The sequence below is a fragment of the Hemiscyllium ocellatum genome (assembly GCF_020745735.1).
Source record: "Hemiscyllium ocellatum isolate sHemOce1 chromosome 27 unlocalized genomic scaffold, sHemOce1.pat.X.cur. SUPER_27_unloc_34, whole genome shotgun sequence".
In the NCBI taxonomy this organism is placed as follows: Eukaryota; Metazoa; Chordata; class Chondrichthyes; order Orectolobiformes; family Hemiscylliidae; genus Hemiscyllium; species Hemiscyllium ocellatum.
In genome coordinates this window covers 75,565-103,240 of record NW_026867503.1, presented here as the reverse complement: position 1 = coordinate 103,240, position 27,676 = coordinate 75,565, and the positions used below count along the sequence as shown (strand labels likewise).

The following is a 27,676-nucleotide window of genomic DNA, read 5'->3' as shown; positions in this document are numbered from 1 at the left end:
TCTCCTGCGCGCCTTTATCGGAAAAAAAACCTACCCAGGTAAGCTTGCGCTCCACCAGCTTCTGGGTCCGGTCCGCGCTTTTTTTCAATAAAGGCGCGCAGGTGAGTCCCGAAGATGTGACTTGACTCTCCAGTCTCCCCAATGTTCTCGAGATCGGATAAAGTCTTCTTCCTGCCGCAGCCCGGATTCGATTCCCAGGCAGCGAGGCAATTTTCAGCACAGCTACAAGAGCGGATTTACGTCTCCCTGGTGGTCTAGTGGTTAGGATTTGGCGCTTTCACCGCCGCGGCCCGGGTTCGATTCCCGGTCAGGGAAGCAGTTTTCAACGGGTCTTAATGCGCTGTACAGTTGTTTCTTGATCTTCGTTATTCCTGGGCACTGCAATGTGAAGTAGCTCGTTGAAATAGCATCCTGATGCAGATTTGTTTGCATGTGTTGGGATGATTGCTTCTGCAGCTACAAAAGAGTGAACAATCCTCACTCTCTCAGCGGAGCAGGTCAGTGCTTTTTGGCAATGTCTGTTTATAGACGCGGTTATGTTTGTTTAACAGTTTAAATTTAATATTTTTGTATCCATTGCTCCCGAAGCGATCTCTATCACATTGGGAAGACTGGAGAGTCAAGTCACATCTCTGGGACTCTCCTGCGCGCCTTTATCGGAAAAAAAACCTACCCAGGTAAGCTTGCGCTACACCAGCTTCCGGGTCCGGTCCGTGCTTTTTTCCAATAAAGGCGCGCAGGTGAGTCCCGGAGATGTGACTTGACTCTCCAGTCTCCCCAATGTTGCAGAGATCGCATCGCGAGCATTTGGTTTCAAAACATTACATTGATTTATGTACTGGTGAAAGTCTTCTTACTGCCGCTTGCACAATCTCTTAGAGGAGGCTGTTTTCATTCATAATTCAGCCTCCCGTGCCCAGAATTATCATTGCCCTCTACTTTTGTATAATAAATCCTACGCCATTCATTGTGAAGACGGGGGGGGGAGGTGTGGGGGTGTGGGCGGGGGGTGGGTTGGGTGGACAATCTGATCCCACCATCGGCAGGCACATCCATGTCACGAGGAATTAGCCCTCCAACACCGGGGCCATCGCCCATCGTGCCTTTCAGTGTTTTGCCTGTTCCTGACTTTTCACATTGATCTGGAGCCAAGAAGGGGTTTGTTTTCCTGATGTGCATGAACGAGAATTTTTTCAATGTTTCTGTTCAGTTCATGTCCCGAGAATTATAGAGTCAATCTCCCGGTGTCTTAAACAAGGGGATGATGTCTGGACTGTCTCTGCTCAGTCGGACAGTTCATCTTTCATTCTCCTCTAATTCCACTTCGCAAAGAGTTTCTCAAGATTCACAAAGCTGGAGACTGGGATTTCTGTTTCATTTCCTGAACATTTTAACATCTGCTAACTGACAACTTTTTGCCAACATCTCTTCCCTCATGTAACACTTGCATCATGTTCATGGATGAGGCATTTCCACTTTGTGGAGACATTCCCAAGTTTGGGAATGTTCTCTTTGCAGCGAAGAAGTTTAACTGGAGATATCCAGGGGCTGTTGGCAATGATGGGAGAAGAAGTGGTGGGAATGGACAGAAGAACCTATTGCCACTGACCAGGGTCAGTTACCAGAGTACAGGGTTTGAGATTCTTTAATGGAATTCAGCATTTGTGTAGAACAAACACAGCGAATACTACAGAAAGCAAACGGGTCGAGCAGCATCTGTGGAAAGGTAAACGGAGCTGACGTTTTGGGTGTGCTATGTTTTTTGTTCAGAACTCGAGTTTCCTGCATGGCAATAAATTCCCTGATGTGAGAAAACATGGCTTTATTGAGAAGAGTTTTGTGAAGTTTGAGCGATGATGCAGCCAACAGGAAGTCATTGAAAATCGCCAGCGAAGTAAACAAATTCAGCAGGATTCCAACCTGGTCGGGGGAATCTCAAAGGATGTCTAAGGCAGCAACGTTTTTCAGCCACAACCAGAGACCCCAAGTTGTGGTCTAATATTTCTCATGGAATGGGTCCAACAGGAAAGGTGAGTATTGGGCTTGTCATGTCTGCACCATAACCCCAATGCTTCCTGTTCTCCTGGATTTGATCAGAACAGCGGAGGCTAATGGAAAACTGAACTGAACTGCACACATTGATGAGAGGTAGAGCGGGTGGGAAAGATCCATTTCCATGTAAAGAGAGATTAATAATTAAGGCCGAAAATAAGAAAACACATAAAGAAATTTGGGGTTCTTTCAGGAAAGCTAAAGTAGAAATGTTCACAGAAAATTGTGATGAAAGTCTCTGGAGTTATTTTGATGAGAAGTGTTGATGATGTGAATACAATCGATAGGATGAACGTAGATTGGTAAATGTATTTTATAACTGTTCTGTTCTAGCCCTGTGAGCGAAATCGGGACCTGAAGTAGTAAAAGCGATAATAACAACATCGATCTGAAATTTGTTACGTGACAGAAAACAGAGCTATCATTATCAGGTGGCTTTTGAACTGGAGGAGGTTTCCAGTGAAATTAGCTTGAGGCTTGACGTATGCAAGATCAAAGTAATTTAGGTAAAGCAAAGAAATGCTGTTCTCATTAGCAGACAGTGAAAGGATTACAAGACGCAGATTAAACATTTTCAGCAAGTGATACAGGGGACTGGGAAGAAAAGTAATATAAACTGTGAACAACAATGTTCTGGAGCACATCACATTCAAAGATCGAAAACATCCAGGTCCTGATTAACCAGGTGTCACTGTCAGATTGTATTGTGGTGCTTTTCTGCAAAGCATCCACTTGCAATGTTCTCCTAAAAGAGTGACAAACCTATTCCTGTCAGCCAAGGATAGAAAATCCGAAGGGATGAATAAGTTTCTTATTTTCTGAAGATTCACAAAACGGAGACTGCGTTTTGGTGTTTGTTCCCTTTCCTCTCCCAAGAGTTGCGGCGGTGAGTTGGGGATAGTGAAATGTGCCCATGAGCAGCGTGTGGTTCCATTTCAGCTTCCCCTCCTCTGACAGCGCTGCGACGTGTCTCTGATGTTCTCAGGGACTTTTACTGACGCGGGACAGTGAAAAGAGTCTCGTTCAGGCCCTAGAATTATTGAATTCGATATTGGGACCGGAGGGATGTATGGTCTCCAAGTGGAATATTCGGTGCTCTTCGTTCTGCTGGTGCTGAGCTTCGCTGGGACAACACAGCAAACCTGAGACAGAGATGTTGGCCAGGGAATAGGATGGGGTGTGGTATTGGCAGGCAACTGGAAGCTCAGGGTCTTTTTTGCAGGCAGAACGTAGATGTTCTGCGAAGCAGTCACCCAGTTTATGCTTCGTTTTCCCCAATGGAGATGAGCCTATATTGTGAGCAGTAAATGCAGTACACTGAGTTGTGGGTAGTGCAGGTAAAGTGCCACTTCACCTGGAAGGTAAGTTTGGCCCCTTAGATAGCGAGGAGGGAATAGGTAAATGGGCTGGTGTCACACATTCGGCAGTTGCAGGCGAAAGTGCATCTCAATCTGCAAGTTTACACTGAGAAAACACTGGACTTGAACTCCCAAGTCTCTTTGCACTTCGGATTTCTTCATTTTCTCCCCATAATTCCTCTGTTCCAACAGCGACTATCTGATGTCAGGGCAGCACCAGTGATTTCCTGACATATGGATTGTATTTGGGGATACCAAGGAATGTCAGGAAATGCGAGTGTCTCAGGAGCAATCGTTATTCCTGGCGGAGGCAGAGAGGAATGTGGTGTGGTCCTGTAAACTCCAGAACTTTGATAGCTTCATGAGTCAGCAATAACTCTTTCTGGACCAAGAAACGAAAGGGCCGATGAGAAACTGCTCCATGGAAGTTAACAAATAACATATATTAACTCGCTGTCACTCTGCTATGACAGGAGGAGCTGGAAACCCCTGATAGATTGAAACACAAAACTGGTAATCTCTTGATTATGTTGTAAAAATATCGGTATAATGTTATTCACACCACGCAGTCACCAGCAGAGGGAAGCGGCATTGTGTTTAAATCGAGTGATGAATAGCTGGTGTTTTCATTCTCACATTGGGGAGAGCTGAGCATTTACCCAAACACTGGGTACACCACCTCCCTGACACAGTGTTCACAAATCAAACTGACAGCAAAGCTTCACGTGTGATCGAAAGTTTCCACATGAAGTGAATGTAATCCTTCCTTGATTTGAAAGGTAAGAAGCTGATTGTTTGTGAGCCTGACACGATTTGAACATGCAACCTTCTAATCTGGAGTCAGACGTACTACCGTTACGCCACAAACTCACGTGTCACCAAGGCCCTCTATTCATGCTTGAGGGAAGTGATCGCACTACAATGATTTTACGTTATGAGTAACAACGGAGATCAACAGTTCATGTCTGTTCTGTTTCTCCCCCCTCTCTTTAGGTCTCTCGAAACAATTTCCAACTCTCTCTCAATAAAAATCTGAAAGAATTGCAGATGTCGTGTGAACCCGCCGGTGGGTCTGAAGATTAGAGGAATCGCTGAAGGCCTTCCCACACTCGGGACAACTGAAAGGCCATTACCCCGTGTGGACCAGCTGATGCCTCAGCAGGGCAGAGGAATCACTGAAAGCTTTCCAGCACTCGGGGCAGCTGAAGGGCCTCCCCCCCGGTGTGGAGCAGATGGTGCTCCCGCATGGTGCCCACTTGACTGAATCCCTTCCCACACTCGGGACAGTTGAAGGGCCTCTCTCCTGTGTGGACCCGCTGGTGGGTCAGCATGGAGGAGGCCTGGGTAAAGCCCTTCCCGCACTCGGGGCGGGAGAATGGCCTCTCCCTCGTGTGGACCTGCTGGTGCCTCAGCAGGGTGGCGGCCGTGCAGGAGAATGGCCTCTCCCTGGTGTGACTGCGCTGATGAATCTCCAGGGCAGACGGGACACGGAAGCCTATTCCACAGTCGCCACACTTCCACGGTTTCTCCACAGGGCGAGATTCCTCGGGATTCTCCATGGCCAAAGCTTCAGCTGCACACAAACACGTGTATAGCTCCTCCCCGCCGTGAATTCCTCGTTCCTGGCCGTATCACTCTTCCAGGCTCCACACTCAGTGCAGTTCAACAGTCGGGTCTCTCATCCAGTCCCACTGATGCTGAAAATGTATTGAAACAGGAACCAAAAAGCTTTGCTCCTTCTCACAGAATCTAAGTTGAAAATAGCTGAGGTCTGATGGATTGAGTGACTTTCAGATATTGATGTCAAAGCGAGGATTGCAGATGCTGTACAGTGAGTCGAGAAGTGTGCTGGAAAAGCACATCAGGTCAGGCAGCATCTGAGGAGCAGGAGAGTTGATGTTTTGGGCATAAGTCCTTCATCTGTTGATTTGAAACTTCTATCTTCAAATACTCTGTAAAAAGAGATTATAAATGTCATCACTGTCAGTCGGAGTAGAAACTCCGAACAAGCAATTCTACTCAGTGAGTCACCCCTCAGACTCTGCCGCACTAGGGAAAACAACCCCATCCTATACTTCCATCTTCACTCACCCGGATAATTAAGATTCATACCTGAGTTTGCTCCCTCCCTGAATTCACTCCAGTTGCTCAAGTGAACAAAGGTCCCTCCCTTCTCTCTCTCGCCCCCAGGATAAAGAGTTACCCAGACGGAAAGAATTTCACTCTGAAACTGACAGGGCCACTTCCACGTTGTGACATTAATAATGATTCACAAGATCAGACCTAGGCCAACACACAGCCCCCGCACTGCGCCGGCTCCGGACGCCGGCGTGCGACTGACCCGCATTACGCCTGGTCCAGATGGCCGGCATCCGACGGACCTGCTCCGGAGGGACGGCAGCATCCGGCTGACCCTCACTGTGCCTACTCCAGACGGCAGCATCCGGCTGACCCTCACTGCACCTACTCCAGACGGCCGGCGTCCGGCTGCCCTCACTGCGCCTGCTGCGGTCGGACGGCATCCGGCTGGCCCTCACTGCGCCTGCTGCGGTCGGTGTCAGACTGACCCGCATTACGCCCGCTCCAGACGGCCGCCGCAGGACCTGCGCTGCCCTGCACAGTTGGGAAAATCTCTTCCCTTCAACAAATCCCCATAGGGTGGAAGCAAGCATTTCGGCCCAACGAGTCCACGCCCATTCCTCTACATTCACCCTCTGACTAATCCACCCGAACCGGAGGGCAGAACTAGAAGGCATAGGTTTAGGGTGAGAGGGGAAAGATATAAAAGAGACCTAAGGGGCAACCTTTTCACAAAGAGGGTGGTACGTGTATGGAATGTTCTGCAAGAGGAAGAGGTGGAGGCTAGTACAATTGCAACCTTTGAAAGGGATCTGGATGGAATATATGAATAGCAAAGGTTTGGAGGGATATGGGCTGGGTGTGGGAAGGTTGGACGAGATAGGTTGGGATATCTAGTCAGCATGGACAAGTTGGATCGCAGGGTCTGTTTTTGTGCTGTACATCTCTACGACTCTGTTTCAGCTCAGACAATGCATGAAAGGTGTGAGATCAGAGCCTGTCTATCCTAACCTTGAGTCAGCCTGGTTCTATTTTCAAAGTTGAATTTACATAATACTACATGTATTGACTACCTGGAGATTGTTCATTTTAGGAGCAAAATAGAATGAATCAGCAAATATAATGCTGCAAACACAAATTCATTGCCATGGACTTGTGTGTACACACAAACGCATGACAGAAATAAAATGTCTATTTCTGTGCTGCATATCACACAGACATTGAGATAACAGATGCTTTATTTCTGTGGTTGTAAATGTTGTTGTAATTTATAGCTGGGTACTAATAGTAGATGTAAGGGACAGAATTCCTCAAAATAGGGCACTATAAGTAACGTGGGAGAACCCTATTCTGGTTTACTTACTAGTGAACAAACATTAAGCACAAGTATCTATTTATTTCTAATTTTGTTTCGTTTTTCTTGTTTGATTCCCTGCCATGACAACACTGTATCTGGATGGTTGACAGGCTGAGATGGTGTGTTGGGTCTCGATTGACTTCAATGTTTTATTGTTCCAAATGGTGTAAAATGGGTGTCAAAGCTTCAGCAGAAATCCAGCAGAGCTGACAGACTAACATCTTATTCTTAGCGAACAGGGAGATCAACAGAGGAGAGAGAAATCAGGACCTGAAATCTGAGCTGACACCAGACTACCCTGGGATCAATACTTTGATTAGCTGTGCCAACCCTCGACCTTTACCTCGCTTCCCATTTGACTATCCCCTCAATATTCAGGATACAATCCTTGTCATCCTGAAGCTGGGTTAGCCATTGGAAATGCAGGGTTATAGTTCCACAGTAATAAAAGCAGGAGTAGGCCACTTGTCCTGTCAGGCCTACTCTGCCATTCATTAAGATCATGGCTGATCAATCCACCATCGCAGTTCCTCCTCCCTGCATTGTCAAAGCTATCCTTAATTCACCAACCATGCAAAAACCCATCCAACTGTGTCTTCAATATACTGAAGTGGCCTCTACTGCTTCACTGGGCAGAAAATTCCACAGATTCACTACTCTCCAGGAAAAACAGTTCCTCCTAATCCTTGTTTGAAAGCTACTCCCCCTAATCTTGAGGTGTTATCTCGCCCAACAGCAACGAATTCCCACTTTCCACCAAAATCTGGGATAGACGGACTCACTCAGTTGTTTGCTCTTAAATGAAAGATTTCACTGTTACAACTTCTGCTCCCAGTCAGGGCAAAACATCTTTGACAGCTGTTCTGAAGGTCCAGTCTTCACAACCACACTTGTGAATCATTCTCCTCTCACCTCAAATATGCACTGTCTAGTTTTGGACTGCACCATCCTGGGGAAAAGATCTTGGGTACTCACCCTATCCATGCCCGTTACAACCTCAATAAGGTCATCCATCAGTCTCTGATGCTCCAGGGAAAATATCCCTGGCCTATTCTGCCTCTCCCAGTAGTTCAAACCCTCCAACTCTGGTAACAGCCTTGTAAATCTTTTCCAACCTCTTTCAAAGTTTCACAACATCTTTCCTATATCAAGGAGACCAGACTTGAATGCAGTGTTTCAAAAGTGGCCCAACCAATTTCGTGTGCAGCGGCCACATGACCTCCCAACTCCCATACTCAATGTTCTGACCAATAAAGGAAAGCATACCGAATGCCTTCTTTACTACCCTAGCTACCCAAGACTCCACTTTCAAAGAATTATGAACCTGCACTCCAAGGTCTTTGTTCAGCAACACTCCCCTCAACTGTGTCAGTTCTGCCTGGATTGCTTGACCAAAATGCAACTCCTCACATTTGGCTAAATTAAACTCCATCTCCCACTCCTTGGCCCAATGACCCATCTGCTCAATTCCCATTTATAGCAAACTCTCTTTCCTCTCTTATTCCCTAGAAGCTGAAAATCTCCTTCCCACACACATTCCCTCCATTCTCACTTTGCTGAACCTAATTCCTGCTGCATCTCATCCTGAAGGGTTTGGTTCATGTTGATCCACAGGCCCACACTCTAATTGAAACATACAGAATACTGAATGGCCTGGACAGACTGGACGTTGGGAAGATGTTTCCATTGGTAGGAGAGACAAGAACCTGAAGGCACAGCCTTACAGTAAAGGGAAGGCCCTTTTGGAACAGCGATAAGGAGAAACTTCTTCATCCGGAAAGTGGTGAATCTTTGGAATTCATTGCCACAGAAGGCTGTAAAGGACAGGTCATTGAGAATATTTAAGACGGAGGTAGACAGGTTCTTGAGGATCAAGAGTTACGGGGAGAAAGCAGGAGAATGGGGCTGAGAAACTTGTCAGCTGCGATTGTGTGCTATCAGCAGACCTGATGGGCTGAATGGCCTAATCTCAACTCCTATGTCTTATGGTCTCTTGCTGTCCTGGACACAGAGGGTGAGAATTGGGAGCAGGACTAGGACATTTGATTTTTCAAGCCTGGACCAGTATTGCACAGATCATAACTGGATATGAAAATACCTACAATTTGGTGGATAGGCTGGGACAGTTTTCATTGGAACATAGGATGTTGAGAGGTGACATTGCTGAGGTTGGTTAAATCATGACTGATATAGCTAACATGAATGGCAGGTGTCCTTTCCCTTGGGTGGGGGTTTCAAGATTAGGGAACAAATTTTGAAGGAGAGAGGAGAAAGATTTGAAAGACACGAGGGACACTATTTTTCGTTTTACACAGAGAGTGGTTCATGTGTGGAATGAATGTTCAGAGGAAGTGATGCAGGTGCAGTTATCGCACTTAAAGGACATTTGGCTAGGTATCTGAATAGGAAAGATTCAGAGGATATGGACCAAATACTGGCGGGTGGGACTAGTTTAGTTTGAGAACATAGTCAGCATGGACTGGTTGGACTGAAGGGTCTGTTTCTGTGCTGTCTGACACTGGAACAGTTCTATACTGGTCTTGAAACCATTTTCTTGACATCCCCCATAAACACCCATTTCATTCTTGTTCAAAATATCAGATGGACTCAGCAGTGAATACGTTCAATGACCCCCTAACTGCAGGAAGACATCCCCACTTCTGAACTCAATTCCTCTTGCTAATATACCACTTGCCTTGCTGATTGCTTGTTTCACCTGTCTGACAACTGGCAGTGACTGGTGCAGAAGGACACTGAAGTCCCATTGTACATCTACACATCATCCTTCATGAAGGGCTCGTGCCCAAAACATCAACTCTCATACTGCCTGACTAGCTGTATTTTTCCAATGCCACACTGCGACTCTGATCTTCAGCATCTGCAATCCTCACTTTCTCCACATCCCAATGTATCACATTTAAAAACGCACCTCCTTTCTGCACAACAAAGGCTATAGCTTCACATTGAGGTACTGCATTTGCCATGTGTTTGCCAACTGTGTCCAACATTTCCAGAGTCTGTCTGCACCCCAGAGAATCACTCCCTTTCCTTTCAGTTGCTGCAAGTCAACACTACATGAACAGGGATATCGGCTGGGTGCTGGCAAGCAGGACGAGATTAGGTTGCAATATCTGGCCGACATGGACGAGTTGGACCGAAGGGTCTGTTTCCGTATTGTCCATCTCTATGACTATAATTGAACACCAAAATGAAAACTAAATGGAAAAGGGGATGAGAAAAGAAAGTGCTGTACTCACAGATATTAGAGAGAAGGAAGTTACAATCTGGGGTGAAGCTCAATCTTCACAGCAGCGACAGAAGCTCATTCTCCTCCTTCTGCATTCAGACAATAGGGGTGCTCTAACTGGCAGAAGGACCAATCTCCATCCGGTCCTCCAGGCTTTACCATTGGTCCATCTAAAGGAAGTCGCGTGCCGTTCTTCGGACTTCGAGGAGCATGCGTACTACTTTGCTGACACCGATGAGCATGCGCCTTCCTCGCCGACACCTCGGAGCATGCGCAGTGTGCGCTTTGGTGACTACTGTTACTGACAGATGTAAAGAATGTAAAGGCCAAAAGGAGAAAAAACGGCTGGAGCCACAATTTTATTTTTCCGGGTGGCTCGACGTTGTATTCTTTTTTCATTTTGTCTGGCTGCTCAACTTTTGTAAGTCTTTTCACCAGGGCAGATGAAGTTGTAAACTGGAGGACATCAGTTTAAGGTGAGGGGAGAAATATTTAAAATGGCCCGAAGAGGCACCTTTTTCGCACAGAGTGTGGTGTGTGTACGGAATGAACTGCCAGGCGAAGTGGGGGAGGCTGGTGCATTTACAATGTTTAATAGGAATCTGGATAGGTATATGAATAGGAAGGGTTTAGAGAGATACGGTTAAGTTCGGATATGGTTAGATTAGTTAAATTCCCTACAGTGTGGAAACAGGCTCTTCAGCCCAACCAGTCCACACCAACCCTCCGAAGAGTAACACACCCAGACCCATTTCTCTCTGACTAATACACCTAACACAATGGGCAATTTAACATGGACAATTCACCTGACCTGCACATACTTGTACTGTGGGAGGAAACCGGAGCACTCTGAGGAAACCCACGCAGACACAGAGAACGTGCAAATTCCACACTGACAGTCACCCGAGGCTGGAATCGAACCGGGAACTTCGGTGCTGTGAAGCAGCAGTGGTAACTACTGAGCCACCGTGCTGCCATTCAAGTAAATGTCTCCCTGGGTGGAAGAGGGACAATCAAGAGTGAACCATTCTGCTGTGGGTCTGAAGTCACATGTAGTCCAGACTGGGTAAAGAATGCAGCTAGGACAACTGAGTGAATCCTTTCCCACAACGGCAATTTCCTTCCCTAAAAAGGATATGAGTGAATCAGATGTCATTTACCCCCCACCAATTCAAAGTTCACATTAGTTTTGTTTCCTTCATATGTAAATCCCACAACTTTTTAAAAGTTACATTCTCAAGATAGCTTTAACAATAGGTGCCATCTCAGCTCAGATAATGCATTAGGTTAAAGTCTGTGTTCCAATATTTCTATCCTACCCATGCCCCTTATTTTATAATCCCCTATAAGGTCACTTAGCCTCCGACACTCCAGGGAAAACAGCCCCAGACTTTTCAGCCTCTCAATATAGCTCAAATCCTCCAACCCTGGCAACATTCTTGTAAATCTTTTCTGAATCATTTCAAGTTTCATAACATTCTTTCAATAGGAAGGAGACCAGAATTGCACGCAATATTCCAAAAGTGGCCTTACCAACGTCCTGTACAGCTGCAACACGACCTCCCAACTCCTATACTGAATGCTCTGACCAAAAAATGAAGGCATAACAAACATGTTCTTCACTATCTTATCTACCTGTTTCAAAGGGAGACTCCCTCTGGGCAACATCTGGGAACAAAGCAATGTCTCTTTCCATTCCTTATCCGGGGACGGGGGTGTGGGGGTGGGTGGGTTTGGAGTCGCCCACACTGGGGAAACAACATCAGTATTCACCCTATCCATACCACTCATGATTTTTTAACCTTAGTAAGGTCACCCCTCAACTTCTGATGCTTCAGAGAAAACCAATCCCAGCCTATTCATCCTCTCTCTTTACCTCAAACTCTTCAATCTTGGCAACAGCCTTGTAAACTTTTTCTGAATCGTTTAAGTGTTGAATCCTTCCCAAAGCAGAGAGACTGGAGCTGAACATAGTATTCCAGAAATAGCCTCATCAATTTGGGATATCTGGTCGGCATAGACGTGTTGGACTGAAAGGTCTGTTTCTGTGCAGTGGAGTTTTATGGCTCTATGGTCGGGACATAACCCATGGCTACATTCCCCCCTCCATCCTGCCACTTGTTGTGTGGTTCAAACCATGGATCTCAGTTGGTCACCAGATTCTGACAATGTCCAAATACCTTGAGGCATTTCTCACATAAGCTACCAGGATTGTAGCCGCAGTAAGAAACTTTATTTTACCTAAATTTAATTGTCCAACCTTCAGCACTGGAAGAGCTCTCTCTTTTACCCATGTAGTCATCCTGACAGCCTTACTGAGAAAGGAGAAAGTGGAGCTAATCTTTACACGGGGCAGATTTCGTCACAGACTCAGAGCAGTCGAGTGACTGCAGATACTAGAAAGTCAGTGTCAAAAAGTATGGCACTGGAATGTGATGTAGGGCTTATGCTTGAAACATCAACTCTCCTGCCCCTCGGATGCTGCCTGGCCTGCTGTACTTCTTACAGTGCCACACTTTTCAACTCAGATTTCTTCAAAGAGTCAAACATTTCAGGTATATACCTCCTGATGTCACTGCATGTTCCAAATCGTTAAGAGCCTCTTAATAGATGCTCAACTGACCAGTGAATGTGTGCTATCTTGAATATAAATACAAGTCACACCTACATAAAGAGTTTAAAAACTCTCTACTCGGTGTGGCTGAAGAGGTGTCTCAGCAGATGGGACGACCGACTGAAGGCCTTCCCACACACTGAGCAGGTAAATGGTCTTTCCCCGGTGTGAACACACTGCTGTATCTGCGGGGCGGAGGAATCTGTGCTCCCTGCAGGTGGAGCAGGAGAATGGCTTCTCGCAGGTGTGAATGTGCTGGTGAGTTAGCAGAGAAGTCGAATGGGTGAAGACCTTCTCACACACTGAGCAAATTAATGGCTTCTCCCCGGTGTGAACCCGCCGGTGAGTCACTAGGTGGATAGATGAACGAATGCCTTCCCATACGCTGAGCAGGTGAATGGCCTCTCCCCAGTGTGACCACGATGATGGGAATCAAGCAGACACAGGAATTTGAAGTCTTTCCTCCAATCCTCACATTTCCATGGTTTCTCCATCACGTGGAAGTCCTGGTCTCTCTCCAGGTTTGACAATCAGTTGAAAGACCACTCACACACGGAATGTGTTCTGTCTCTTGTCACTGCAAATGGGATGTTACTATTTCAGGCTGTGTATCCGCTTAGAGCTCTTCCCACAGTCAGTTCACTGCGACACTCTCACTCAGTGTGCCTCAGTCTCACTGATGTTTGAAACCTTTTGAAGCAGACAGGGCAGCAGAGACATAATAAATCCTGAGAGATTCAAAGGCTGATGATGATTGTCTCTATCAGATCTTGTTTTGATATTTCTGGCTGCAATTCCTTCCCTTTCTCATATCCTGTAAAAGGAGATTACAGGAAGCATCACCATCTGCACAGGATAGAAATTCAAAACAGACAATTCTGGTTCCTGTGGAACCCTAGGTCTGAATATCGTGCATAGGTTGAAGCACTTTATCCATATCTGCCCTGTCAAGATCCCACAGGATGTTTATAAAATCTTTGACCAAAATAATCCATTCAGCCCATTGAATCTGCTCCACCATTTATTAATATTATAATCTAAAAATCCACATTCATGCCTTATTATTGATTCCCTTATTGATTAAAATTCTGCCCACCATATGCCTTGACTATACTTAGTGATAGAACTTCAGTAGCCCTGTCATTCATTAACCGCTGAGAGAAGATATCCACATCATCTCCATAATAAATATGCAAACGGTTAAGATTAGAGGCTATTCCTTCTGGTCTGAGACTCTCCCACAAATGAACACTACCTTTTTGGCAACTAACCTTTCAGGCCCACTAAGATTCTGATATTTATTCATTAAGATCTCCTCTCATTCTTCCAAACTCGAACGAATGCTCAACTAAGCTACTCAACATTGCATCATTAGCAAACACGTCAATTCCCAGGATTAATTTTGAGAACGCTCTCTCAGAAGCTTCCAATGTTTCTGTCATCTCCTCTACTTCGAGGGACCAGAGTGCAAAACACACAAGTTACCGCATAATAAAAGAATGATAAAGAATAGACATTTTTCTAGCAGCAATTCGAAGTTGTGCAAAAAATTTCAGATAGAAAAAGAGTCCAATCATACAGTGTTAAGGAGTCAGATGGTTTGGGGGAGGAAACTGTTGCACAGTCTGGTCGTGAGAGACTGAATTGGGAGGTGGGTTGTGAGGGGGGGTGGGGGTTAGAGTTCCTCACTGCCACATCATTTTGAGCCTCAAATTATGCATAAAAAGTTGTTCAACTCATCCAGCAGTGGGGAGGCACCACCAGCACAACCAGGCAATGCTGTTCGGTGGTTAGTGTTGGCCTGGGTGCCCTTCCACACGCTCAGTTTATCACTGCTGTCCTGAAAGTGGCTGTGTATTTTTTGTGTGTATGTACATTTTGACTCTTTCTCCCCCTCCCACTCCACCGAAGACATGCAGGTCCTTGGACTCCTCCACCGGCAGAACACAACTACACGACGGCTGGAGGAGGAGCGCCTCATCTTCCGTCTGGGAACCCTCCAACCACAAGGTATGAATTCAGATTTCTCCAGCTTCCTCATTTCCCCCCCTCCCCCCACCTTGTCTCAGTCGGTTCCCTCAACTCAGCACCGCCCTCCTAACCTGCAATCCTCTTCCTGACCTCTCCGCCCCCACCCCACTCCGGCCTATCACCCTCACCTTGACCTCCTTCCACCTATCCCACCTCCATCGCCCCTCCCCCTAGTCCCTCCTCCCTACCTTTTATCTCAGCCTGCTTGGCTCTCTCTCTCTTATTCCTGATGAAGGGCTTATGCTCGAAACGTCGAATTCTCTATTCCTGAGATGCTGCCTAACCTGCTGTGCTTTGACCAGCAACACATTTGCAGCTGTGATCTCCAGCATCTGCAGACCTCATTTTTTACTCTTTGATGCCTGGGTCAGGTTGGCCCTCACTGTTGTCAGGCCCACCTTGTCATCTGCTATGAAGGTAGAATCACAGGCCCTCAGCACTGCACACACCTTTGCAGTCATTCATGGCTTCTGGTTGGGGCAAGAAGTGATGGTCTTGAACACAATTACACCGTCAATACACTTGCTAACGTAGGAAATCACCGACACCATGTACTCCTCTAAATTGATGGAATCGCTATCATTTGTGGTCTCCCTGAACACCCACCAGTCAGTGCGCTCAAAACAGTCTTGAAGAGCAGAAATGGCTCCACCTGGCCAGGTTTTACCTGCTTCAGAACCGGTCTGACACGCCTGTATACTGGGATGAGCATAACAGAGATGTGCTCTGAGAAGCTGAGGTAAGGCTGGGATATCAGTTTAACCCCAGAATGAGAAAAGAAATTGAAAAGGATGGGAAGGGTGTAGAAAAAAAGTGCCGTAGTCACAGATGTTGGACAGAGGAAGGGAGTTGCAGTCTGGGGTGAAGCTCCATCTTCATTCAGAGAAGTAGTAGCAGCTTCCCGAGCTCATTTAGACAATAGGTGAGCTCTGATTGGCAGGAGGACCAGACTCCTTTCAGGTTCTCCAGGGTTTGCAATTGGTCAGTGCGACGTACGGGCCGTTGGCCAAAAGGACTTAGAACACAGCGACATCGCCGCTCGGCGCTGCGATTCCTATTGGCTCCTTCACGACGCCCCGCCCTCCATCGCGAACGTCACCACGCGGGACGAGGCCAGTTTCAGAACAAATCAATGTCTCCCCTTTCCATTCCTCATCCTGGCTTGGAGACGGGGAATGAGAGGGGGAAGGGTAAAACTATTCAAGATAGCAGCTGGAAAAAGAGGAAATGAATCAAATAGAAGCGGTTTCAGATTCTCTCTGTCTCTCAAGGCTTTCAGATCCGCAAGGCATTTATCAGGACTGGAACTTGAGAAGGGACAGAGATCTATCTAGTGTTATTAAATGGTTATATATTCAATGTGCTAGCCTCCGAGATTCAAATACAATTATCTGTTGTATTTATGTCCTTTAGCTATGTCATATACTTCCAATTATAGAATTATTGAAGGGAACAGTAAGTGATCATTGGACAGAGACCTCCCAATTCATATACTCAATGCTCTGACCAATATAGGGCTACTTTCTCTGGAGTGTCAGAGGGTGAGGGGTGACATTATACGGGTTTATAAAATCATGAGGGGCACGGAGAGAGGAAATAGACAAGGTTTTTTTTCCCTGGATGGGGGAGTCCAGAACTAGCAGGCATAAGTTTACGGTGAGAAAAGGGACCTAAGGGGCAACTTTTTCACGCAGAGGGTGGCACATGTATGGAATGTGCTCTTTAAGGAAGTGGTGGAGGCTGCTACAATGACAACATTCAAAATGGCATCTGGATGGGTATATGAATAGGAAGGGATTGAGGGATATGGGCCAAATGCTGGCAAGTGGGACTCGTTAAGGATTGGATGTCTAGTCAGCATGGACAATTTGGAATGAATGGTCTGTTTCCGTATGTACATCTCCATGATTCTAAGGCTCTATGACTCTCCCTGGAGCTCAAACCCTCCAAGCCTGGCAACATCCTTGTGCATCTTTTCTGAACCCTTTCAACGTTAACATCCTCCTGATAGCAAGAAGGCCAGAATTGAACACAATATTTCAAAAGTGGCCTCACCAATTTGGGATAACTGGTCAGCATGGATGAGTTGGACAGAAAGGTCTGTTTCCATGCGGTCAGGTTCTATGAGTCTATGGTAGGGATATAACCCATGTCTGCATTCTCTTCTCCATCCTGCCATTTGTGGTGTGGCTCAGACTCTGGGAACATCAGTGGGTCACACAGGCCATGACAATTTCAAAAATACCTCCAAAAGCCACCAGGATTGTAAGACATTATCAGAAACTGTCATTTTTCCAATTTGTTCAACCTTCAGTAATGGACAATCATTCTCTGTTTCCCATGTTATCGTCCCGACAGCCTCCTGGGGAAGGGACAAACTGGAGCCAATCTTTCCATGGGATTGATTTCTTCACAGAGTCAAACATAAAAGGTTTACATCTCCCGACTCCGCTGCATGTTCCAAATCAGTAAGTGTGTCTTAATAGGTGCTCAACTGACCAGTGAATGTAAGCACTCTTGAGTATTAATAGTCGAGAGTGCGTTGCTGGAAAAGGACGGCAGGTCAGGCAGCATCCCAGGAGCAGGAGAATCGATGTTTTGGGCATATGACCTTCATCAGGATCGATGTTCAGTCATAAGCTCTTCATCAAAATCAGCTATTCCTCAGAACTGCCAGAAATTCCTCATTCCTAATGAAGGGCTCTGGCCCGAAACGTCGAATTTCCTGTTCCTAGGATGCTGCCTAACCTGCTGTGCTTTAACCAGCAACACGTTTTCAGAGCTATTCCTCAGAACTGCATATGGAACCATCTGATCTCACATGGACTCCGGACCACATTCAGCCCAACACAGTTTGAACCTGAACAGGATACCCAGTACACACTACAAATTCAAAACCTTCAGCAAGAATTCTCTTTCCGGATCCTATGCTCCATGCTGTCAGCCATGCACCGCCACCTACTCTACCTGCAGTCAGTTCTGCCTCAGCAATACTCTCCTTCCTCTTGATACTAATACAAGTCACACCCACAAAGAATCCAAACGTGCTCTGCTTGGTGTGATTGGATTGGTGTCTGAGCAGATGGGATGACTGACTAAATCCCTTTCCGCACACGGAGCAGGTGAAAGGCCTTTCCCCAGTGTGAACCCGCTGGTGTCTCTGCAACTGGAATAATCTGTAAATCCCCTACCACACACAGACCAGGAGAACGGTCTATCCTCAGTGTGGATGCGCCTGTGCGCCAGCAGGATGGATGAATGGCTAAACCCTTTCCCACAGACGAAGCAGATGAACAGCCTCTCCCTGGTGTGAATGTGCCAGTTTGTCTGCAGGTCAGTGGGGTTAGTGGATCCCTTCCCACACTTGGACCGAGTGAATGACCTCTCCCCGGTGTGAACCTGCTGGTGAGTCACCAGGGTGGATAAATGAATGAACCCCTTCCTGCACATGGAGCAGGAGAACAGTCTCTCCCTGGTGTGAACCCGAAGGTGCATAAGCAGGGCAGACAAATTAATGAATACCTTCATGCAGACAGAGCAGGAGGGTGGTCTCTTCCCTGGTATGGCCCTATTGGTGGATCAGCAAGGCGGATGACTGGGTGAATCCGTTCATGCACTTAGGGCAGGCGAACGGCCTCTCTCCGGTGTGAGCCGGCTGGTGGGTCACCAGGGTGATAAATAAATGAACTCCTTCCCACGAAGCAGAAAAAAGGTCTTTCCTCGTGAAACTCTTCAGGTGGATCATCAGGGTGGATTAAATGAATGAAGCCCTTGCCGCACATGGAGCAGGCGAATGGCTGCTCCCCAGTGTGACCATGGCAATGACGTTCAAACAAATATGGAATTTTGAATTCCTTCCCACAGTCCTCACATTTCCACGGTTTCTCTATGATGTGGGAATCCATGTCTCTGTCCAGCTTCGACAACTGTTTGAAGGACTACTCAGACATGGAACGTGTTAAATCTCTTGCCACTGCCATTCACCAGGCTTACTTTCCAATTAAGAAGATCATGCATGTCCTGCTGTAGTGTTAACTTCATTTGCTACCTGCACTCAATAACCTTTCATTCCCTGTCACTCAAAATTCAGTTCAATTCAGCCTTGAATACATTCAAAGAGCCTGTCGCTATTACTCTCTGTGTGAGAGCATTGCAATAAAGAAGAGAGAATAAATTCCTCATTCTGCCTGATATGGGAAAGCCCTTATTTATAATCTGTGTCATCGAGTTCTAGATTCTCTGACAAGGAAGCATTTTATTGGCATCTATCCTGACAAGCCTCCCCTCCTCAGAAAGTGCCGTACTCACATGTTGGACAATGGAAGGAAGTTGCAGTCCGGAATGAAGCTCTATCTTCATTCAATTTCAGAGTAAAACTCCCTCCTCTAGACAACACCGAGGAGCAAAGCAATGTCTCCCCTTTTCCATTCTTCATCTTGGGAGGGAGAGATGGGGGGAAACTATTCACTGATTGCAACTGCAGTGAATCCAGGGAGGGACAAGACTCTGCAAAGGTGCTCAGATGCTCTCTGTCCCTCTTAAATGTATTTTCACTTTTTTCCTTAATTTGACACATTCATTTGAATACAATTTGCACCCTAGAAATGGATAGCTTCTTTCCTCACCTATACAATTAAAAGCGTAGTTTCTCATGGAATTGAGCAGCATTTAAGGGATTAGCACATTGTTATAAAAAGTACATATGTGTTGCTTCATTTTGAGTATATCTAAGATTATTCACTGTTGTAAAAGTTTAATGGCTTATATGTTTCACCTTCTAATAACATTCTATATTTCTTGTCATTTTTTCATTTAATAGAATAGAAGGAAGTCATTCAGCAACTTAAATGGCTTTCTTTTCTCAAGCGGCCTTGATATTTCATTTTCATGTCCTTGATTCAGCTCCATTTGCAGCATCTTTGACAGCATCTTGTTCTAGGTCATTGTGTATGGAGGAAAGCTTCACTTAGGTGCTTCTTAAGGCTGGCTGACTGGCTGCATGACAGTTTTCAGTTTTGGTGTCCTGGATAACGTGTGATCAGAAGGCACCTGGCAGTTGACAGGAATTTGGTGCCTATGCTATGTTCATTTAACAGTACACTCACTTTGTTAATTTTTCTGAAGGATATCAAGCGGAAGACCAGGGTTGTCTCTACTACCCTTCTTGAACAAGGGAACCACATTTGCTATCCTCCAGTCTTCTGGCACTATTCCTGTAGACAACGAGGACATAAAAATCAAGGCCAATGGCTCTGCAAACTCATTTGCTTCCCAGAGAATCCTAGGATAAATGCCATCAGGCCCAGAGGACTTATCTATTTTCACCCTTTCCAGAATTTCCAATACCTCTTCCCTACATACTTCAAAGCCGTCCATTCTAATTAATTGTGACTCAATATTCACATTGGCAACAATGTCCTGTTCCTGAGTGAATACTGACTAAAAGTATTCATTCAGTGTCTCCCCAATCTCTTCAGCCTCCAAGCGCAACTTCCCACTACTATCCTTGACTGGACCTATTCCTACCCTAGTCATTCTTTTATTCCTGACATACCTATAGAAAGCCTTTGGGTTTTCCCTAATCCTACCAACCAAGGACTTTTCATGTTCCCTCCTTGCTGCTCTTAGCTCTCTCTTAAGCTCCTTCCTGGCTACCTTATAACTCTCAATCACCCCAATTGAACCTTCACGCCTCATCTTTACATAGACCGCCCTCGTCGCTTTAACAAGCGATTCCAATTCATTATAAAACCACGGCTCCCTCACACGACCCTTTCCTCCCTGCCTGACAGGTACATATTTATCAAGGACACTCAATAGTTGCTCCTTGAACAAGCTCCACATATCGATTGTGCCCTTCCCTTGAAGCCTACTTTTCCAAGCCATGCATCCTAAGTCATGCCTCACCACATCACAATTTCCCTGCCCCCAGCTATAACTCTTGCCCTGCAGTGCACACTTATCCCTCTTCATCACCAGAGTAGAATTCACCGAATTGTGGTCACTGTTCCTAAAGCGCTCACCTAACTCCAATTCTAACACCTGGCCTGATTTGTTACCCAGAAACAAATCCAGTATGACCTCACCTCTTGTTGGCCTGTCAACATATTGTGTCAGGAAACCCTCCTGCACACATTGGACAAACACCGACCCATCTAACGTACTCAAGCTATAGCTTTCCCAGTCAATATCTGGAAAGTTAAAGACCCCCAAAACAACCACCCTATTACTTTCCCTCTTCTCCTGAATCATATTCGCAATCCTGTCTTCTATGTCTCTTGGACTATTAGGAGGCCTGTAGAAAACTCCTAACAGGGTGACCTCACCTTTCCTATTTCTAACCTCAGCCCAAACTACCTCAGATGGCGAGTCTTCATCTATCGTCCTTTCACCGCTGTAATACTATCCTTGACAAACAATGCCACACCTCCCCCTCTTTTACCCCCACCTCTGACCCTACTAAAGCATTTAAACACTGGAATCTGCAACGGCCAATTCTGTCCCATGTCTCCATCATAGCCACAACATTGAACTCCCAGGTACCAACCCACGCTGCAAGTTCACCTACTTTATTTCGTATACTTCTTGCATTGAAGTATACACACTTCAAATCACCTTCCTGTTTACAGGCACCCTCCTTCGAGATTGATGCCATGAACCTAACCTCCCTACACTCAAGGTCCTACACCCTAAAGCGACCGTCTAGGTTCACATGCCCCTGCAGAGTTAGTTTAAACCCCACCAGACAGCACTAGCAAACCTCCCCCCAAGGATACTGGTGCCCCTCAGGTTAAGGTGTAGACCATCCTGTTTATAGAGGTCCCACCAGTCAACAATCCACAAGCCAGGGACACAGCCAGACAGAACGGACTCGGGATGATCAGGTAATGATTACAGACGCTCACAACAGACTTCAAAAATACATACAAGAAATTCCGTGCCAAAAATCGTTAATTTCAAAATCCACCAATGGATGGAAGGAATGGACCCGGACCATAGAACAGGCCGTCACCATAGGACAGAACAGGACCAAACACCGCAAAAAAAAGGCACTAAAAGAAAAAATGGCCAAACTAACACACAACGAAGAGGACATCACAACACACACCTGGGTTAAAAACCTCTCCCACAGACAGCTCACAGACACGGAATGAATAATACTGGCCAAGGGACTTAACTACAACTACAGGGACGCCAAGACAGCAGACTTCCTAGCATCACTAGAATGCACACTCAGGAACAATGGACTGACAGAAGAGACACAACAAACAGTGAGACAAAGTATCGCACCTCTGATAACAAGGAAAAGACAAACACATAACCTCAACACCAAGGAGGGAGAAGCACTAAAATCACTAAGAAACGATAAGAACATAATCATACGACCAACAGACAAAGGCAGAATTACGGTCATCCTGGACAAAGCAGAGTACATCCAAAAAGCGCAACAACTACTTGCAGATACCAACACCTACCAAACTGGCTGAAGAGCTGCAGCAGAAACTGAAACACCTGATCAGCGGATCCAGACACTCTATACAATCAATCCAGGAATTCTTGGACATCATCAGAAATTTACACATAGACAAAGAAGATACCATGGTCTCATTCGATGTAACAGCACTGTTCACCTCTACTGACAAAACTCTAGCCAGAGAAACAATAGCCAACCTGCTGGACATACAGAACAGACAACAGGCCATTGAACCTATCAACAAAGACGGCATACTTAAACTACTGGACCTGTGCCTCACAACACACTTCACATTCAACAACCAGATATACGAACAAATCAACGGAACACCCCATGGGCCCACCGATCTCTGCACTCATAGCAGAAGCAGTAATGCAAAGGTTAGAACAAACAGTCTTACCACAAATTCAATCCAAACTCTGGGTCAGATATGTGGATGACACCTTTGTAATCATTAAGAACACAGAAATAGAGAACACACACCGGATCATCAACGCCACACTCACAGGAATCTGATTCACGAGAGAGGAAGAAAAGAATAACCAACTCCCATTCCTAGACGTGATGGTACAGAGAACACCGAACGGAGAATTCACCATAAAGGTATACAGGAAAGCCACACACACAGACCAAGTCCTGAACTATGAAAGCAACCACCCCAACACACACAAACGAAGTTGCATCAAGACACTAATCAAAAGGGCCACAACACACTGCAGCACACCAGAACTGCAAAAAGAGCGAGAAGAACACTGTATTCGCCAAAAACGGATACCCACGCAATTTCATCAACAGATGCCTAAGAGAAAGACAACGGAACGAGGACATGCCGCAACCCGAAGGACTAGCCATACTACCATACATAAGGAGCATTTCAGAACTGACAGCCAGACTACTGCGACCACTAGGACTCATAACAGCACACAAACCAACAGCCACTCTCAGACAACAACTCATCAGAAGGAAGGACCCGATACTCAGCATCAGCAAAACCAATGTAGTTTACAAAATCACATGCAAGGACTGCACAAAACACTACATAGGACAAACAGGAAGACAGCTAACGATCTGCATCCATGAACACCAACTAGACATGAAACGACACGACCAGCTATCCTTAGTAGCCACACATGCCGATGACAAGCAACATGAATTCAACTGGGACAACACTACTATTATAGGGCAAGCCAAACAGAGAACAGCCAGGGAATTCCTAGAGGCATGGCACTCATTCACAGATTCTATCAACAAACACATGGAGCTGGACCCAATATACTGGCCACTGCTGCGGACAGCTGGAACTGACAACTGGAAGCTGCAGAGAGAAGCCATTATAAATGCTGGAGGAAACATCACAGAAGCGCTTCACAGGAGGCTCCCAAGCACTGAGGATGTCACCTAGACAGGGGACGAAACGTTTGCAACACAAATTTCCAGCTCGGCGAACAGAACCACAACACAGGTCCCACCTTCCCCAGAAAGAACCCCAGTTATCCAGATACCGGAATACCTCCCTCCTGCACCATCCCTGTAGCCACGCATTTAACTGTTCTCTCTGACTATTCCTCGACTCGCTATCACGTGGCACGGGTAACAAACCAGAGACAACAACTCTGTTTGTTCTAACTCTGAGCTTCCAGCCTCGCTCCCTGAAAGCCTGCCTGACATCTTCATCCTTCTTCCTACCTATGTCGCTGATGCCAACGTGGACCACGACTTCGGTCTGCTCCCTCTCCCCCTTCTGAACCCGGAAAACACGATCAGAGACGTCACTTACCCTTGCACCTGGGAGGCAACATACCAATCGTGAGTCTCTCTCGCCCCCACAAAACCGCCTATCGGTGCCCCATAACGATTGCTCTGCTCTTTTCCAAACTTCACTTCTGAGCAACAGGAGCAGGCTCCGTGCCATCGGCCTGAAACCCATTGGTTACCTCTGCTCAGTCGTCTTCCCCACAAGTATCCAAAATTGACTTCAATGAGCCTGACGTGATTTGAACACGCAACCTTCTGATCTGGAGTCAGACGCGCTACCGTTGCGCCACAAGCTCACGAGGAGATTGGGCCCGCTATTCATGCTTAAGGGAAGTGATCGCACTACAATGATTTTACGTCTGCGTAACAACTGAGATCAACAGTTCAGTCTGTTCTGTCTCTCCACCTCTCCTTCTGTTTCTCGAAACAATTTCCAACTCTACCTCAATAAAAAGCTGAAAGAACTGCGGATGCTGTATATCAGAAACAAAAAACAAACAGTAGTTGCCGATGACCCTTCCATAGAACTGATGGTGATTGGGAAAACGTTGGTTTATATGCAGGAGATATTGTGGGAGGAAGGCGGATGCAGTAAATGATAGATCAGGACAGAGCCCAAAGCGAGGGAAGAACTGTTGGACAGAAAAGGGAGTTGATAACGATCTGCGTGGGAGGGTGAATGGAGACTGTTCGTGGCAGTCATAGGTAGTGTGTAATGAAAGACTATGTGATAACAAGGCTTGGTGTGTGTGGTAGGGACGAGGATGCTATGGATTTCAAGCCCTAGAATTATTGAATTCGATATTGGGACCGGAGGGATGTATGGTCCAAAAGTGTAATATCCGGTGCGCTTCGTTCTGCTGGTGCTGGGCTTCGCTGGGACAATACAGCAAACCTGAGACAGAGATGTTGGCCACGCAACAGGGTGGGGTATGGAATTGGCAGGCAACCGGAAGCTCAGCGTCTTTTTTTGCGGGCAGAACGTAGATGTTCTGTGCAGCAGTCACCCAGTTAATGCCTCGGTTTCCCCAATGTAAATGAGCCCGTATTATGAGCAGCAAATGCAGTAGACTGGGTTGTGGGTAGTGCAGGTAAAGTGCCGCTACACCTGGAAGGTAAGTTTGGGCCCTTCGATAGTCAGGAGGGAGCAGGTAAATGGGCTGATGTCACACATTCGGCAGTTGCAGGGGAAAGTGCCGTTGGACTGTTGGGGTGGGAGTGGAGTTAGGGTTGGTGGGAATGAAGGAAGAGTGAACCCAAGGTATAACACCTGCCCATTTACTTAACCACTGCGCGCCTTTATTGGGAAAAAAAACTACCCAGGTAAGTTTGCGCTACACCAGCTTCCGGGTCCGCTCCGCACTTTTTTCGAAAAAGATATTTAAATTTAAACCATGAAACAAACGTAACCGCGTCTACAAACAGATAGTGCCAAACAGCCCTTACCTGCTCCGCGGAGAGAGTGAGGATTGTTCACTCGTTTGTGGGTGTTGGGATGATTGCTTCTCCGGTTAAGTGTTTGGTTTGCGTGTGTTGTTTTTCTGTCGACGCTAGTTTGAAGTTCCCCATTGACTGTTCGCTCTACTGTGACATCTAGGAATGGCACTTTGTTGCTGTTCTCCTCCTCTTCAAACCAGGAGTCCCCCTCAAGCCACAGTCTCACCACTTGGAACACCAGTATACAGACTAGTCAAAGACCTCCACTGAAGACTAAAACACAAGTCGAAGACTCACGCCACTCCAGTTACTCCATCCAAGAATTCTTGAACACCAAAGACAACAAGATAGAAGAGGATGGAATAATACTGTCCTTTGGCATACAGCCCTGTTCACATCCATTAACATCAACGTGACCAAAGAAAACTGAAGACACTACTTGAAGAACCAAAGACACAAACACCAAACAGCACCAACTTCATCAGCAAAGATGACACTGTCAAGCTCGTGGAGCTGTGCCTTACCTCCCACTTCCTATTCAGTAACAAGACTGACAAACAAATCAACGGAGCAGCCATGAAACCACCAATATCAGGATTCCTAACAGAAGCAATAATGCAGAGTTTCGAACAAACAGCCCTTCCGAAGATCCAACCCAAACTTTGGGTCGGCTACAGTGATGACACTTTTGTCACCACAACGTGAAACAACTTAGAGGAAACCTACAACACCATCAACAATTTCCTTACTGGCATAAAATTCACAAAAGAGGAGAACAACAAAAAGTGTTGTTGTTCTAGATGTCACAGTAGAGCGAACAGTCAATGGTAAATTCAAAACAGCGTCGACAGGAAAACAGCACACGCGAAACAAGTACTTAAGCTGCAGAAGCAATCATCCCAACACATACAAACAAATCTGCATCAGGATGCAATTTCAACGAGCTACTTCACATTGCAGCACCTAGGAACGACGAAGATCAGGAAACAACGATACAGCGCATTTAAGAAGAACGGATAGCCTGCAGCCCCGGGGGAAATTGCGTCCCGGACCGGGAATTGAACCCGGGCCGCGGCGGTGAGAACGCCGAATTCTAACCACTAGACCACCAGGGAGATATAGACCTGTTTTGTAGCTCTGCTAAAAATTGCCTCGCTGCCTGGGAATCGAACCCGGGCTGCAGGAGAAAGAAGACTTTCACCGGTCCATTCATCAATGTAATTTTTTTTGTATCCATTGCTCCCGATGCGATCTCTATAACATTGGGGAGATTGGAGAGTCAAGTCACTTCTCCGGGACACCCGCACCAATCAACCCCATCGCCCTGTGGCCTAACATTTCAATCCACCCTCCCATGCTGCCAAGGACATGCAAGTCCTGGGCCTCCTTCACCGCCGCTCCCTCCCCACCCGAGGCCTGGAAGAAGAACACCTCATCTTCCGCCTCAGAACACTTCCACCCCAGGGCATCAATGTAGATTTCACCAGTTTCCTCCTTTCCCCTCCCCCGACCTTACCTCAGTTCCAACCTTCCTGCTCAGCACTGACCTCATGACCTGTCCTCCTTGCCAATCTCCCTTCCCAACTATCCGCTAAACCCTCCTCTCTGACCTGTCTCCTCTATCCCCACCACCATTCACCTATTTTACTCTTTGCTACCTTCGCCCCAGCACACCCCCCACCCAAATTTATCTCTCCACCCTGGAGACGTCCTGCGTCTATTCCTGATAAAGAGCTTTTGCCCGAAACTTCGATGTTCCTGCTCCTCAGGTGCTGCTTGACCCGTTGTGCTTTTCCAGCACCATTCTCATCTAAACTCTGGCTTCCAGCATCTCCAGTCCTCACCTTTGCCGACCCAATAAACCCAGTTTGCCGATTTCTCATCAACAAATTGACACAAGCAGACACAACTTGTGCAGAAACCCTAGCCACATTACCTTACATTAAATACATCTGTTAAATGGTGTCCAGACAACTCAAACCTCTCAGCATCATGGTAGCCCACAAATCTACCAACACACTTGAACAGCGGCTAATGAACCTGAAATACCCGATACAAACAACTAGCAAACGAATGTTAGTTACAAAATATCATTCAAGGAAATATACACATGAACTCTGCCGCACAGTTATCTGTTGAAAATGTGTTGCTGGTTAAAGCACACCAGGTTAGGCAGCATCCAAGGAATAGGAAATTCGACGTTTCGGGCATAAGCCCTTCATCAGGAATGAGGAGAGGGTGCCAGGCAGGCTAAGATAAAAGGTAGGGAGGA

At 46.4% G+C, this 27,676-nt stretch overlaps 1 protein-coding gene and 2 non-coding genes across 3 annotated transcripts in view; 1 reads left to right on the top strand and 2 right to left on the bottom strand.

Moving 5' to 3' along the window:
• The first annotated feature begins 243 nt into the window (after positions 1–243).
• Positions 244–315, top strand: trnae-uuc (transfer RNA glutamic acid (anticodon UUC)). The gene has a single exon. It is a non-coding gene; the product is annotated as a tRNA-Glu (tRNA).
• A 17,991-nt stretch (positions 316–18,306) lies between these two features.
• The window catches only part of LOC132808156 (gastrula zinc finger protein XlCGF8.2DB-like), a 61,453-nt gene continuing 52,083 nt past the window's right edge, over positions 18,307–27,676 (bottom strand). The window contains exon 3 of the mRNA XM_060822024.1: positions 18,307–18,468. Coding sequence (XP_060678007.1) covers positions 18,307–18,468 — 162 coding nt within the window. The remainder of the gene's footprint in view (positions 18,469–27,676) is intronic.
• trnaw-cca (transfer RNA tryptophan (anticodon CCA)) lies at positions 24,192–24,263 on the bottom strand. The gene has a single exon. It is a non-coding gene; the product is annotated as a tRNA-Trp (tRNA).